This window comes from Anolis sagrei, chromosome 12 (assembly GCF_037176765.1).
Source record: "Anolis sagrei isolate rAnoSag1 chromosome 12, rAnoSag1.mat, whole genome shotgun sequence".
Classification (NCBI taxonomy): Eukaryota; Metazoa; Chordata; class Lepidosauria; order Squamata; family Dactyloidae; genus Anolis; species Anolis sagrei.
This window is the reverse complement of record NC_090032.1, coordinates 10237968-10255164: the sequence shown is the minus strand read 5'-3', so window position 1 is coordinate 10255164 and position 17197 is coordinate 10237968. Positions and strand designations below refer to the sequence as shown.

Sequence of the window (17197 nt, the reverse complement as noted above, 5' to 3'; positions counted from 1 at the left end):
TCAGGAAAAATATGCCTAATAGCTTTCCGTTTGAGCCATTTCGCTAATGGAACGATTGAACAGAATTGGCTATTTTCTTTTTTCCCCGATTGATAGAACTTGAGATGTAATGATATCTAATGCTAGCTTTGGAAAATGCCTTTGCTTAGTAGAGTGGGAGCCTAATAGCATTTTGACATTAGCACCTTAAACTTTGAAATATGACAGGTATTGTGTTGTCGAAGGCTTTCATAGCTGGAATTAATGGGTTTTTGTGAGTTTTCCGGACCGGACGGCCATGTTCCAGAAGCATTCTCTCCTAACATTTCGTCCATATTTATACCTGCCATAGATGTGGGTGAAATGTCAGAAGAGAATGCTTCTGGAACATGGCCATACAGGCCGGAAAACTCACAGCAACCCAATGACAGGAATGAATTTATTTATTTATTTATTTATTATTTACTTCATTTATATGCCGCTTTTCTCAGCCCTTAGGCGACTCAAAGCGGTTAACAACAGTTTCAATATAAACTTTACAAAATCATGGGAACATTTAAAAGCAATAGCATAACAACAAACATCAATATGACAAATCAATCACGTCTCATCAATAGAATCAGAATCCAGTCTCATCATCCGTTATTCCATGTTCCTATAACCAATTACACTGCCTGTTCGAACAGCCAGGTTTTCATTTTCCTCCGAAATGCCAATAAGGAGGGGGCCGATCTGATATCTGTAGGAAGGGTGTTCCACAGCCGAGGGGCCACCACTGAGAAGGCCCTGTCTCTCGTCCCCACCAGGCGTGCTTGTGAATTTGTTATGAATATCCTTTAAAAGAGTTAAATCTTTTAGGAAGCTGTTGCATTGTTTGTTTATTTATAATAATAATTATTAATAATAATAATAATAAGAAGAAAAACTTTATTTATACCCTGCTATCATCTCCCCAAGGGACTCAGTATGGCTTACATGAGGCCGAGCCCACAGTACATCAGCAAAAAACAACAACAGCCGTAATAGAAAACAATAAAATAAATCTAATAAACAAAAAATAAGAAGTAAACATCGACAATAACATTTAACAACCAATGGCTGGGCCAAATGTAATAGTTAAAATTTAAAAATAATGCTGGACAAGACCAGGTGAAATATAACTAGGATAGAATTTTGGAAAAGAATGGGGCGTACAGACAATTCTAGATCACTAATAAGGTGCGATTAGGGACATATTGCTGGGAGTTTCCTTATTCTGGGAAGGCACATTTATTTATTTACTGTATTTGTATACTGCCTTTCTCAGCCAATTGGCGACTCAAGGCGGTTTCCAACAAATCAGTATACATAAAAACATAATATAGATTAAAACATTAAACAGTATAAAACACCACAAAAGCAATAAAAACAACATCATTAGCGTCTCGTTCTTATCAAGCATTGTCCAGTTCCATTCGATTTCCTATACTAGCTACTCTGCATTTGTAAACGCTTGCTTGAACAGCCATGGTTTAACTTGCCTCCGAAATATTAAGAGGGAGGAAGCAGATCTCATCTCCCAAGGGAGGGCATTCCATAGCCGAGGGGCCACCACTGAGAAGGCCCTGTCTCTCGTCCCCACCAAATGTACTTGTGATGAAGGTGGGACCGAGAGCACGGCCTCCCCAGACGATTTTAAAGTCCTCGATGGTTTGTATGGGGAGATACATTCGGACAGGTAAGTTGGGCCAGAACCGTTAGTTGCAGTTGAGGATTCCTGCTTAGAGTAATAAAATCCTACAGTTGGAAGAGAACCCAAAGATTATCAATTCCAACGCTTTCTCAGGCAAGAAGACACAATCAAAGCCCTCTCGACAGATGGCTATCCAGCTTCTGCTTACAAATCTCCGGAGATGGAGACTACTCCGGATTTCAAGCAAATGTGTTCCACTGCTGAGCAGCTCTTACTGTCCTGATATTTTATTTAAGTGAAGTTCCTTTTTCTGCAATTTGAATCCATTGTGTTCTAGAGCAGGAGTCCTCAAACTTTTTAAACAGAGGCCCTCAAACTGTTGGTGGGCCGGATTATAATTTGGAAAAAAACCATGAATGAATTCCTATGCACATTGCACATATCTTATTTGTAGTGCAAAAAACACTTTAAAACAATACAATAATTAAAATAAATAACAATTTTAACAAATATAAACTTATTAGTATTTCAATGGGAAGTGTGGGCCTGCTTTTGGTTGATGAGATAAGATTGTTGTTGTGTGCTTTCAAGTCATTTCAGACTTAGGCTGACCCTGAGCGAGAGCCGGGTAAATGACCTTGGAGGGCTGTATCTGGCCCTCGGGTCTTAGTTTGAGGACCCCTGTTCTAGAGTATGCACCTGTCTTTAGTAAGGAAAAGCTCCCCTTTTATGCATGTTTCCTTCTCCTTTCCAGTCTTGGCGAACAATACTATAAGGACGCAATGGAGCAGTGCCACAACTACAATGCCCGGCTATGCGCCGAGAGGAGCGTTCGCTTGCCCTTCCTAGACTCGCAGACCGGAGTGGCGCAGAGCAACTGCTACATCTGGATGGAGAAGCGGCACAGGGGACCAGGTTGGCCATAGTGTTGACATTGTGTAGATATCGTGAGGCATTGTGATTGCAGTTTGGTTCCCTCTTGTGGGGTTCAGCATGTGACAGCAGCATCAGTTTCATTTCTTGTCAATGAGGGCTTGAACAACTTCTAAAAGGCACCAAATGGGGACAGTGGCCCCTGGCACAAACGAAGGAGACCCTAAACAACTTCTAAAAGTCACCAAATGGGCACAGTGGCCCTGGCACACACGAAAGAGACCCTAAACAACTTCTAAAAGTCACCAAATGGGCACAGTGGCCCTGGCACACACGAAAGAGACCCTAAACAACTTCTAAAAGTCACCAAATGGGCACAGTGGCCCTGGCACACACGAAAGAGACCCTAAACAACTTCTAAAAGTCACCAAATGGGCACAGTGGCCCTGGCACACACGAAGGAGACCCTAAACAACTTCTAAAAGTCACCAAATGGGCACAGTGGCCCCTGGCACACACGAAGGAGACTCTAATCAACTTCTAAATGGCACCAAATGGGCACAGTGGCCCCTGGCACACACTAAGGAAACCCTAAACAACTTCTAAAAGTCTCCAAATGGGCACAGTGGCCCCTGGCACACACGAAGGAGACCCTAAACAACTTCTAAAAGTCACCAAATGGGCACAGTGGCCCTGGCACACACTAAGGAGACCCTAATCAACTTCTAAATGGCACCAAATGGGCACAGTGGCCCCTGGCACACACTAAGGAAACCCTAAACAACTTCTAAAAGTCTCCAAATGGGCACAGTGGCCCCTGGCACACACGAAGGAGACCCTAAACAACTTCTAAATGGCACCAAATGGGCACAGTGGCCCCTGGCACACACTAAGGAAACCCTAAACAACTTCTAAAAGGCACCAAATGGGCACAGTGGCCCCTGGCACACACTAAGGAGACCCTAAACAACTTCTAAAAGGCTCCAAATGGGCACAGTGGCCCCTGGCACACACGAAGGAGACCCTAAACAACTTCTAAAAGGCACCAAATGGGCACAGTGGCCCCTGGCACACACTAAGAAGACCCTAATCAACTTCTATATGGCACCAAATGGGCACAGTGGCCCCTGGCACACACGAAGGAGACCCTAAACAACTTCTAAAAGGCACCAAATTGGCACAGTGGCCCCTGGCACACACTAAGGAGACCCTAAACAACTTCTAAAAGGCTCCAAATGGGCACAGTGGCCCCTGTCACACATGAAGGAGACCCTAAACAACTTCTAAAAGGCACCAAATGGGCACAGTGGCCCCTGGCACACACTAAAGAGCTCATTTGTGCCAACTCTGTAGACTAGCCCAACTAAGATGGAATGCAGAATGTGTGAATTGCAATTCAATACCTGGAGAGACGGCCTCCTGGTGGCGCAGCAAGTCAGACCGCTGAGCTGCTGAACTTGCTCACCAAAAGGTCGGCAGTTCGAATCCAGGGAGCGGGGTGAGCTCCCGCTGTTAGCCCCAGCTTCCAACTTAGTAGTTCGAAAACATGCAAATGTGAGAAAAAATTCTGCAGGAAGGTAATGGTGCTCCATGCAGTCATGCCAGCCACATGACCTAGGAGACATCTATGGACCACGCCGACTCTTCGTCCTAGAAATGGAGATCAGCACTAATAATAATAATAATAATAATAATAAACCTTTATTTATACCCCGCTACCATCTCCCGCAGGACTCGGTGCGGCTTACAAGAGGCCGAGCCCAAATACATCAATAAAGCACAACAACAACAATACAACAATAAATAACTCATAACAAAGCAAAGCAAAACAATAACAATAATATCACGACGCATTTAAAACCTGTGGCAGGGCCAAATGTAATGATTAAAATTTTAAAATGCTGGGCATGTTCAAGAGAAATAGGATGGCTATTTTAGGGATAGGTGGGTGTGCAGACAATTCAAAATCTCTCGTAAAGTGCATTTGCGACATATCGCTTGGGATTCCTTATTCTGGGAAGGCACACTGGAACATGTTTTCAAGCTCCTTCTAAAGACTGCCAACGTTGGGGCATGCCTGATGTCCTTGGGCAGGGAGTTCCAGAGTCGTGGGGCCACCACCGAGAAGGCCCTGTCCCTCGTCCCCACCACTAACCCCCAGAATCGGACTTAATGTCAAGGGAAAGCTTTACATTTTTACCTGGAGAGACACAAATTACTTCTCCCCAAGGTTGGGCATGTGAGGTCTCTGAAAATAGAGCTTTTAATCTATGTTCTGTTTATTATTATTATTATTATTTCTGAAAACATGTTCTTCCCACTCTGCTTTTTCTTAAAAGGTTTGGCATCTGGGCAGCTCTATTCGTATCCGGCTCGGCGCTGGAGGAAAAAACGCCGCGCTCACCCTCCTGAGGATCCCAGGCTTTCCTTCCCTTCCATTAAACCAGGTTTGTACCTAACAGCAGCTTGATTTAATGAGATGGAACAAGTTTGTTTTCTTCTGTTCGAACCTAAACCAGGCATGGGTAAACCCAGGCCCGGAGGCTGGATGCAGCCCCTTAGGCTCTTAGGGGACTCAGAGCGGCATACAAGTAAAAAGTAAATGCAATATATTATTTTCATAGCACAATATTAATATTATATATTACAATGCACTATAAAAGTGTTTCTCAACCTTCCTAATGCCACGACCCCTTCCTCATGTTATGGTGACCCCAAACCATAAAATTAGTTTCATTGCTACTCCATAACTGTAATTTTGCTGCTGTTATGAATAGTAATGTAAATATCTGATATGCAGGATGTATTTTCATACACTGGACCAAATTTGGCACAAATACCCAATACACCTAAATGTGAATACTGGTGGGATTAGGGGAGGATATTGATTTTGTCCTGTGTGAGTTGTAGTTGCTGGAATTTATAGTTCACCTACAAAGAGCATTCTGAACTCCACCAACGATGGAATTAAATCAAACTTGGCACACAGAACTGCCATGACCAACAGAAAATACTGGAAGGGTTTGGTGAGCATTGACCTTGAGTTTTGGGAGTTGGAGTTCACCTACATCCAAATAGCACTGTGGACTCAAAACAATGATGGATCTGGACCAAACTTGGCACGAATTCTCAATGTGCTTAAATGTGAACACTGGTGGAGTTTAGGGAAAATAGACCTTGACATTTGGGAGTTGTAGTTGCTGAGATTTATAGTTCACCTACAAGCAAGGAGCATTCTGAATCCTACCAACGATTGAATTGGGCCAAACTTCCCACACAGAACCTCCATGACCAACAGAAAATATTGTGTTTTCTGGTGGTCTTTGGTGACCCCTCTGATACCCCCTTGCGAGCCCTCCAGGGGTCCCGACCCCCAGGTTGAGAAACACTGCACTATAACATTATTCTGTAATATTATTAGTAATATTACATGTAATATAAAATATATAATTATAATATAATATTATTATTAGTAGTATATGTGATGGTTCGTGGCAGGAGATACGTTCGGACAGGTAGTCTGGGCCAGAACCTCTGTAACTGTGAGGACAATTCTTTATGCCGCTGTTGCTATTTGTTGTGATCTGCATTAAAAAGTACAATATGAATGGGTTCCTGAGTTAGTAAGCACATCAAAATAGCCCACTTATATACGAAATGTAAAATAATAAGTTCAGCCAACTCGACGCAAGAGCACACGGCGTTGGTACTATTTCAAAGTGACTGTACCAAACTCATACAATATTCTCAGTTCTTGTGGGTTTTTTCGGGCTATATGGCCATGTTCTAGAGGCATTTCTCCTGACGTTTCGCCTGCATCTATGGCAGGCTTCCTCAGAGGTCTGCTGGAGCTGGGAAAAAAGGGGTTTATATATCTGTGGACTGACCAGGGTGAGACAAAAGGCTTTTGTAAGTTGGGCTAGGTGTGAATCTGAGGAAGCCTGCCATAGATGCAGGCGAAACGTCAGGAGAAATGCCTCTAGAACATGGCCATATAGCCCGAAAAAACCCACAAGAACTGAGTGATTCCGGCCATGAAAGCCTTCAACAATACATTCATACAATATTGTTTGTGATTACTGTGAATTTGAACTGTATAATAAGTTTCAACAGTCACATTATTGACTGAACATATTTATTTTCCATTTTGTATATAAGTGGGCTATTTTGTTGTGATTTGTATTAAGCCATAATCTGTCTTTAAGATGCCTGAGAGCGCCTTGTTTGCTAATGTAGCCCTTCCGGTGGATTTTCCCTCTGCAGACACTGAGCAGACGCTCAAGAAAGAGGGCTTGATCTCTCAGGATGGGAGCAGCTTGGAGGCTCTCTTGCGGACGGACTCTCTCGAGAAGCGCAGCCTGCCGGACCCACGCACGGATGAAGACAGCCTTGGTGAATTCCCCATCACCAACAGTCGCGCACGAAAGGTACTGGTTGAGAAAGAAGACTGAGAGAAATCACCTTTTTGATGCTAGAGCTCAAATATCTGTAGATCTGATGGCTGGGGAATTCTGCACAGTGGGTTTTTCAGCAAAGTGCATAAGGACCTATGAAAAAATGCCCCTTGTTTACGTCAAATCTATGCTCTCTGTGAGGTCAGAGTAAAAGACAAGTTCAATTTTGTCTCCTGCACTCTGCTTATAATACAATATATTGTATATACATATAATATTAATAATATTATAATTTAATACAATATAATACTATAAGGTAAAGGTTTCCCCTGACATTAAGTCCAGTCATGTCTGACTGGGGTGTGGTGCTCATCTCCATTTCTAAGCCGAAGAGCCAGCGTTGTCCGTAGACACCTCCAAGGTCATGTGGCCGGCATGACTGCATGGAGCGCCGTTACCTTCCTGCCGAAGCGGTACCTATTGATCTACTTACATTTGCATGTTTTCTAACTGCTAGGTTGGCAGAAGCTAGGGCTGACAGCGAAAGCTCACGCCGCTCCCCGGAATCGAACCTGCAACCTTTCGATCAACAAGCTCAGCAGCTCAGTGCTTTAACCCACTGCGCCACCGGGGGCTCTATGTAATACTATATCTATCTATATATACATTCTCTGTGTGTAATGAGAACCTTAAAAACAAAAGAACCAATGAATGAAATCACACCAAATTTGGCAACAAAACGTCTCACAACACAAGGAATGACCATCACTCAAAACATTATGATTTTGTCATTTGGTACTTGTAGTTGCTGGGATTTATAGTTCACCTACAATCAAAGAGCATTCTGAACTCCATCAATGATGGAATTGAACCAAACTTGGCACACAGGACCCCCATGACCAACAGAAAACACTAGAAGGGTTTGGTGGGTATTGACCTTGAGTTTTGGAGTTGTAGTTCACCTACATCCAGAGAGCACTGCGGACTCAAACAATGATGGATCTTGACCCAAACTTGTCACAAATACTGAATATGCCCAAATATAAACACATTTGGAGTTTGGGGAAATAGACTTTTACATTTGGGTGTTGTAGTTACTGGGATTTATAGTTCCCCTACAATCAAGAAGCATTCTGAACCCCACCAACAACAGAATTGGGGCAAACGTCCCACAAAGAACCCTCATGATCAACATAAAATACTATGTTTTCTGGTGGTCTTTGGTGACCCTTCTGACGGGTGTCAAACAGGGATGTGTTATTGCCCCAACTCTATTCTCCATCTTCATCGCTATGATACTTCACCTTGTTGATGGGAAGCTTCCCACCGGAGTGGAAATAATCTATCGGACAGATGGCAAGCTATTCAACCTCAGCAGACTGAAAGCCAAAACCAAGGTTACAACAACATCTGTTATAGAACTCCAGTATGCTGATGACAACGTCGTCTGTGCGCATTCAGAAGAAGATCTACAAGCCACTCTAAACACCTTCGCAGAAGCATACGAGAAGCTCGGCCTGTCACTGAACATTGAGAAAACCAAAGTGCTGTTCCAGCAGTCACCAGCCAATCCCTCCCCAATGCCAGTAATACAGCTTAATGGTGTAACATTAGAAAATGTGGACCATTTCCGCTCCCTTGGCAGCCACCTCTCCACCAAAGTCAACATCGATGCCAAAATACAACACCGCCTGAGTTCTGCAAGTGCAGCATTTTCCAGAATGAAGCAGAGAGTGTTTGAGGACCGGGACATCCGTAGGGAGACCAAGGTGCTTGTCTATAAAGCTGTTGTCCTCCCAACCCTGCTCTATGCCTGTGAGACGTGGACTGTCTACAGACGTCACATGCAACTCCTGGAACGATTCCATCAGCGCTGCCTCCGGAAAATCCTGCAAATCTCCTGGGAAGACAAGCGGACAAACGTCAGTGTGCTGGAAGAAGCAAAGACCACCAGCATTGAAGTGATGGTCCTCCAACATCAACTCCGCTGGGCCGGCCACGTTGTCCGGATGCCTGACCACTGTCTCCCAAAGCAGTTGCTCTACTCCAAACTTAAGAACGGAAAACGGAACGTTGGTGGACAGGAAAAGAGATTTAAAGATGGGCTCAAAGCCAACCTTAAAAACTCTGGCATAGACACTGAGAACTGGGAAGCCCTGGCCCTTGAGCGCTCCAGCTGGAGGACAGCTGTGACCAGCAGTGCTGCAGAATTTGAGGAGGCACGAGTGGAGAGTGAAAGAGAGAAACGTGTCAGGAGAAAGGCACGTCAAGCCAACCCCGACCGGGACCGCCTTCCACCTGGAAACCAATGCCCTCACTGCGGAAGAAGATGCAGAGCAAGAATAGGGCTCCACAACCACATACGGACCCACAAGGAAATCCATAATGGAAGACCATCTTACTCGTCCAACGAGGGATCGCCTAAGTAAAAGTAAGGTGACACCCCCCCCCCCCCCCCGAGGTCTTGACTTCCCAGGTCCCAGAGATCACTGTGGACTCAATGATGGAACTGGACCAAACTTGGCACGAATATTCCATATGCCCAAATATTAACACAGATGGAGTTTAGGGGAAATAGACCTTGACATTTGGGAGTTGTAGTTACTGGGATTTATAGTTCACTTACAGTTAAAGAGCATTCTGAACCCCACCAACGACAGAATTGGGGCGAACTTCCCACACAGAACCCCATGACCAACAGAAAATACTTAAGGCCATCCAGTCCAACTCCCTTCAGTCCTGCCAGCACAAGGGTTTAACCTAATGTGCCACCGGAGGCTCCTATTTCCACACTTTTAAAAAAAATGATTGAAAAATTATATTCTTCAGTATTTCCATACTGACGAATATTATTTTTCAATCATTTTTTTAAAAAAACAATACTTTTTTCGGGCAACCCTGTTTTTGCTGACCTTGCCCTCTTTTACTTTTCACTCATGATGGGGTTTATGTGAAATACCAATCATTTTGCCTTTGCAATACCTTGTATGTGTGTGCGCACAGCAGTGCTCTGGTTTTCATCATGTTATTGCCTTGGTGAACTGCTGAACCTCATAACTGCGCTGGCCGTCTTCCAGCGTCAACTTCAGTAGCCTAGTAAGGCATCTGAAGAAGAAAAGTTGTGGCTTGTTTTCCAAAACCCAGGGAGATGGAACACATTGTGTGAAAGGAAGGAGGGACTTACTGCTTAGTAAAAATTAATACCCCCTCCCCCAGCTACCTTCCTTTCTCTAAAATAATGTTAATTCCTTGTTAATTCCAGCGCATTTTGGAACCCGATGATTTCTTGGATGACTTGGATGACGAAGACTACGAAGAAGACACTCCAAAACGAAGAGGCAAAGGCAAAGCCAAGGTATGGCTGGCATATTTTGGATAGAAAATGGTTGGGCGAGTGGTCTTATTAACAAAAGACCCTCCTCATAACTGTACAGCAGAGTAACTATGACCTAGAACCAGTAACCCAAAGTGGTAAAATATCAAAAACACTCAGATCAATGTTATCTCTTCCATAGGAGGCTTTTCTTTATAGCAAAATAATATGGTCGCACTATTTACAAAAACAACAACAACAAAAACTTTATTTATACCCCAACACTATCTCCCCAAGGGGACTCGGGGCTGCTTACATGAGGCCAAGCCGAACAACACATCAATAATCCAGTTCTGCCTTGGTTAGACCTCATCTGGAATATTGTGTCCAATTCTGGGCAGCACAATTCATAGAATCATAGAGTTGGAAGAGACCTCATGGGCCATCCAGTACAACTCCATTCTGCCAAGAAGCAGGAATATTGCATTCAAATCACCCCTGACAGATGGCCATCCAGCCTCTGTTTAAAATCCTCCAAAGAAGGAGCCTCCACCATACTCCGGGGCAGAGAGTTCCACTGCTGAACGGCTCTCACAGTCAGGAAGTTCTTCCTCATGTTCAGATGGAATCTCCTTTCTTTTAGTTTGAAGCCATTGTTCCATTGCGTCCTAGTCTCCAAGGAAGCAGAAAACAAGCTAGCTCCCTCCTCCCTGTGGCTTCCTCCCACATATTTATACATGGCTATCATATCTCCTCTCAGCCTTCTCTTCTTCAGGCTAAACATGCCCATCTCCTTAAGCCGCTCCTCATAGGGCTTGTTCTCCAGACCCCTGATCATTTTAGTCACTCTCCTCTGGACACATTCCAGCTTGTCAATATCTCTCTTGAATGTATCTAACCAGGATGTATCTAACCAGGAGGGTTTTAAAGGATAATGTAGGGAGAGCAACCCAACGGGTAGTTAAAATGCTTCTGAGGACATTTTGTAGGGAATTGGTCAGAGCAGGGCATTGTTTCCTTCATTCAGGGAAGGCGCACTGGAACAGCCATGTTTTCAGGCTCCTCCTAAAGACTGCCAATGTGGGAGCTTGCCTGATATCCTTGGGGAGTGAGTTCCAGAGTCGGGGGGCCACCATAGAGAAGGCCCTCTCCCTTGTCCCCACCAATCGCACCTGCGAAGGGGGCGGGAGTGAGAAGAGGGCCTCTACAGATGATCAAAGAGATTGCGTGGGTTCGTACACAGAAATGCGGTTATGCAGGTAGACGGGTCCCAAACCGTTCAGGGCTTTGTAGGTCGGAACCTGCACCTTGAATTGGGACCGGAAAATGAACGGCAGCCAATGGAGCTCCTTAAACCCGGGGGGGGGGGGTAGACCGCTCCCTGTAAGTTGCTCCAGTTGAACCAATTGAAATTTACGAGCTGTCTTCAAGGGTAGCCCCATGTAGAATATTAAATGTAGAGTATGTATTAAATTATCAGTATAGTACAGTATCAGAAAATTACCCAGGGCCGGCCCTGATTACAGTAATCCAATCTGGAGGTGACTATGGCGTGGACTACCATGGCCAGATACGACTTCACGAGGTACAGTCGCAGCTGGTGCAAGAGTCTTAATTGTGCAACGGTGTTGTGCCTCTGCTTGTAGTCTGTCTGCACAGTCTTCTTGCAGCAGCTGAGGATGTGATCTATTGATTCATCTGCTTCCTTGCAGAGTCTACATTTGGGATCTGTCTATTATTATTATTATTATTATTATTATTATTTCTCCCACTGAGGCCTTTTCACACAGAGGGTTCTCTCAGACCGACACCTTTCTCATAGAATCATAGAGTTGGAAGAGACCTCATGGGCCATCCAGTCCAACCCCATTCTGCCAAGAAACAGGAAAATTTCAAAGCACCCCCGACAGATGGCCATCCAGCCTCTGTTTAAAAGCTTCCAAAGAAGGAGCCTCCATCACACTCTGGGGCAGAGAGTTCCACTGCTGAACAGCTCTCACAGTCAGGAAGTTCTTCCTAATGTTCAGATAGAATCTCCTCTCACACTGAGGTGAACTAACTCTGAGGCTTTCTCACACTGAGGGCTCTCTCGGACTGAGGGCTACTAAGCCACTTGCTTATATTGAACTGCAGCTTTTGCTGAGTCATTGCACCCATTTAACGCTTTCAGTGCTTGACTCACATTTTTGTAATGAAAAATACCTAGTTAAATTTTAATTTATCTGGCAATATATTACAATATAATGGTAGAGTACAATATAGTAATATTTAATACTGATCTTGTACTATGCTAATAATATAATATATTAATATATTATTATATTGTAATAATATATTATTATATTGTAAGCCTCTCTGAATCCCCTTTGGGGTGAGAAGGATGGCATATAAATATATAAATAAAAGGTATGACTTCCTCCTTTCTGGACTCTCTAGGGCAAAGGCGTGGGGTCTGCCCGAAAAAAGTTGGATGCCGCTATTTTGGAAGACCGAGACAAACCTTATGCCTGTGACAGTGAGTAAAACAAACAAACAAAAAGGCGAGCTTTGTGGTAGCGCTTTGAAAAGGCATGCATTGCTTTTTAATGGGTGGGTTGGATGATGCTGTGGTTGGATCTCTTAGAAAAACGCATGGAAGATCCGGGTCAAATTCCTGCTCGTTCTTGTTACTTTGCTTTTCAGGCACCTTTTCTGAAGCTGGTGCATTGAGGTCTATTTTGAGGGTCTGTGTGATGATAGCGATAAGAGTTTCCTGGGTTGTTTTGTCATGGGATACTAGACCAAGAAAACCATATATTTAATGTATTGTCAAAAGCTATAATGGCCAGAATCACTGGACTGTTGCAAGTTTTTCGGGCTGTATCGCCATGTTCCTGAAGCATTCTCTCCTGACGTTTCGCCTGCATCTATGGCAAGCATCCTCAGAGGTTGTGAGGTCTGTTGGAAAATGCGGTTTATATATCTGTGGAGTGTCCAGGGTGCGAGAAAGAACTCTTGCCTGTTGGAGGTAGGTATGAATGTTTCAATTGGCCACGTTGATTAGCATTTAATGGCCTAGCAGTTTCAAGGTGTGGCTTCTGGGGGAATCCTTTGTTGAGAGGTGATTAGCTGTCCCTGATTGTTTCTTGTCTGGAGTTCCTCAGTTTTTGAGTGTTGTTCTTTATTTACTGCTCTGATTTATTTTATTTATTATTTATTTATTTACGACATTTATATGCCGCCCTTCTCACCCCAAAGGGGACTCAGAGCGGCTTACGAGAGAGAGAGAGATATACACACACACACACACACACACACACATATGCATTATTAGAAGTTTTTAATACCGTCAGCCAGCTTTTATTTATTTATTTATTTATGGCATTTATATGCCGCCCTTCTCACCCTAAAGGGGACTCAGAGCGGCTTACAAGATATATATATATATATATATATATATATATATATATATATTGTAAGCTGCTCTGAGTCCCCTTTGGGGTGAGAAGGGCGGCATATATATATATATACACACACACACACACACACACACACGCATACATAAAATGTATTAAATTATTAGCATAGTAGGCCTGGGTAACAACGGAAAAATTTGTTTCTAAAATCGATTCGTTTTTTGGGGTTTTTTGCGTTTCTATATTTAAAAGAATTCTGAAATTTTTCTTTTAAAAAGTTCGATATTTACGAAATTTCGTAAATGTTAAAAAAATTACGAAACATTAACGAAACAAATACGAAACAATAACGAATCGATTCGTTAATGGCGGACGCGACCGCGCAATACGCTAAAAAACCTCCAAATGGGACAGGGGGAACTTCTGAAGCTTCCCTCTCCCTCTGTTGTTGACTGTTGGTGTGATATTATAATTTTTTTTCACTAATTAAACAAAAAACAACTATATAACTTGCCCCAGACATGCGGAAATAATAACGAAACGACCTCAAACCGATAACGAAACGAATACATAACGAATCCGAAGCATTTACGAAACGAATTTAAAAATTCGTTTCGTTTTTAAGTTGCTCCAGAATGGTTCGTTATCACTTCGTTATCAAAAAAAAAAATAACGAATTTTTAACGAATTAACGAAACGAAAGCGCCCAGCCCTATAGCATAGTACAGTATCAGTATTAAATATAACAATATTGTACTACACCATTATCTATATAAATAAAAATGTCATGTTCGTTTGTGGGATTAACATAACTCAAAAACCACTGGGTGAATTGACACAAAAAATTTGGACACGATACCCCTAACAGACCAATGAGTGACCATCACTCATAACCCCCCCCCCCCAAAAAAAAGTGGAAAGGATTTTAAAACCCCAGAAAGCTAAATGACGAAAAGCTAAATGATGATACAGGGGGAAAAGGGGGAAGGAAGAGGAGAGAGAGAGAGAGAGAGAGAGAGAAGGAAGCATGGAAGCAAAGAGCGGAGCAAGGAAGGAAAGAGGCAGAGAAAGAAGAAAGGAGTGAAAGAGGAAGCAAAAGAAAAAGGGGGAAGGAAAGAAAGAGGTACAGAAGGAAGGAAGGAGAGAAGGAAAGAAAAAAGGAAAGGAAGGAAGGAGAGAAAATGAGAGAAAGCGGGAGGTAAGGAAAGAAGGAAAGAGAGAAGGAAGGATGGAAGCAAAAAGCAAAGGAAGGAAGGAAAGAGGTAGAGAAGGAAGAAAGGCGAGAAAGAGGGAGGGAAGGAAAGACAGAATGAAGGTTGGAAGCAAAAAGTGAAGGAAAAGGAAAAGGGGGAAAGAGGTAGAGAAGGAAGGAAGGAGAGAAGGAAAGAAAAAAGAAAGGAAGGAGGGAAAGGAGAGAAAGTGGGAGGGAAGGAAAGAGTGAAGGAAGGATGGAAGCAAAAAGCAAAGGAAGGAAAGAAGGAAGGAAGGAAAGAGGTAGAGGAGGAAGAAAGGAGAGAAAGAGGGAGGGAAGAAAAAACAGAATGAAGGATAGAAGCAAAAAGTGAAGGAAGGAAGGAAGGAAGGAAGGAAGGAAGGAAGGAAGGAAAGAGATAGAGAAGGAAGAAAGGAGAGAAAGGGAAGGAAAAGAAAAAGAGGGAAGGAAAGAGGTAGAGAAGGAAAGGGAGGGAGGGAAGGAAGGAAGGAAAGAGGGAGTGAAGTAAGGAGGAAAAGAAAGAGAGAAAGAAGGAGGGAAGGTTGGCCACAGCAACGCGTGGCGGGTACAGCTAGTATTGTAATATTATTAGTAATATTACATGTAATATAAAATATATAATTATAATATTGTATTACTATTATTATTATTAGTAGTAGTAGTATTATATTGTATTACATTATAATATAATATAATATTATATACTTTACTAATAATATAATATATTATATTATATATACGTATAAATATTATATGTATATATAATATAATATATTATATTATTAGTAAAGCACAGGAGACAAGATGAACTGTCCAGTTGAAACGAGAAGAAACCATGAAAATGAACAAAATCTGGCTAGCGGTATTAAAAAAAAACCCTCTAATATCATAACAGTAAATAAAGAACAACACTCAAAAACAGGGGAACTCCAGACAAGAAACAGTTAGGGGCATCTAATCACCTCTCAACAAAAGGATTCCCCCAGGCTGTAAGAAGGCACACCTTGAAACTGCTTGGCCATTACATGCGAAACAATCACACCTACCACAATAAGACAAGATTTCTTTCTCCCACCCTGGACATTATTCCACAGATATATAAACCCCACTTGCCTAGTTTCCAACAGACCTCACAACCTCTGAGGATTTTTTTTTGTTGTGTCAGGAGCGACGTGAGAAAATGCAAGTCTCTTCTGGTGTGAGAGAATTGACCGTCTGCAAGGATGTTGCCCAGGGGACGCCCGGATGAGTTGATGTTTTTATCATCCTTCTCTCATGTCCCTGCATGAGGAGCTGGAGCTGATAGAGGGAGCTCATCCGCCTCTCCCCGGATTCGAACCTGCGACCTGTCGGTCTTCAGTCCTGCCAGCACAGGGGTTTAACCCACTGCGCCATCGGGGGCTCCTACCTCTGAGGATGCATGCCATAGATGTGGGCAAAATGTCAGGAGAGAATGCTTCTCGAATATAGCCAGACAGCTCGGAAAACTTATAACAACCCAAACCATATATTGGCTTTGAAAATGGGCAGTATTTCCCCCATTTTCAGAGCGCTTTTGTTTGCTATGAAAACATAAAGCATTGCACTCCTTTACACCTGTTTAAATTGATACCTTAACAGACAAAATATGACAATTGTTCCTCAATCATTGGGGAAAAATAACACCAATAATACATTTTAATTGTTACCTGCCTTTTCTAATGGCTCAAGGCGGGGTCCAATAACGTCAAAACATGTCAACATAAAATGCATAAAAATAAAATACATATATCAAAAAATAAAATACATATATCAATAAAGTCAACACATATCAACATAAAATGCATAAAAATTATATATATATATATAAAAGCATTGTCACCTTGGATGCTTTAAGTCAGGGGTCCCCAAACTAGGCCCACGGGCCGTATGCGGCCCGCCGAGGGCATTTCTCCGGCCCGCGCGGCCTGACCTGGCCTGGCCATGCCCACCCGGCGCCGTTCCACCAATTGCGGACACCCTCTCCTCCGGCTGCGGCTGGAGCAGAGGGTGTCCGCAATTGACGGAGCAGCGCTGGGTGGGCGTGGCCAGGGAATGCCGGCGTGGTGAAGGCAGGTGAGCTACAACTCCAAAACTCAAGGTCAATGTCCACTAAACCCAGTATTTTCTGTTGTTCATGGGAGTTCTGTGTACCAAGACTGGTTCAATTCCATCATTGGTGGAGTTCAGAATGCTCTTTGATTGAACTATAAATCCCAGCAAATACAACCCCCAAACGCCACCAGTGTTCACATTTGGACATATTGAGTATCAGTGCCAAGTTTGGTCCAGATCTATCATTGAGTCCACAGTGATTTATAGAGGCAGGTGAACTACAAC

At 43.1% G+C, this 17197-nt stretch overlaps 1 protein-coding gene across 3 annotated transcripts in view; it reads left to right on the top strand.

The window, feature by feature from the left end:
- Positions 1-17197, top strand: part of DPF2 (double PHD fingers 2) — a 44738-nt gene that overhangs the window by 6328 nt on the left and 21213 nt on the right. For all 3 annotated transcript variants that reach the window (XM_060758179.2, XM_060758178.2, XM_060758180.2), the window contains exons 2-6: positions 2406-2566; positions 4864-4971; positions 6788-6951; positions 10181-10273; positions 12668-12746. In XM_060758179.2, coding sequence (XP_060614162.1) covers positions 2406-2566; positions 4864-4971; positions 6788-6951; positions 10181-10273; positions 12668-12746 — 605 coding nt within the window. The remainder of the gene's footprint in view (positions 1-2405; positions 2567-4863; positions 4972-6787; positions 6952-10180; positions 10274-12667; positions 12747-17197) is intronic.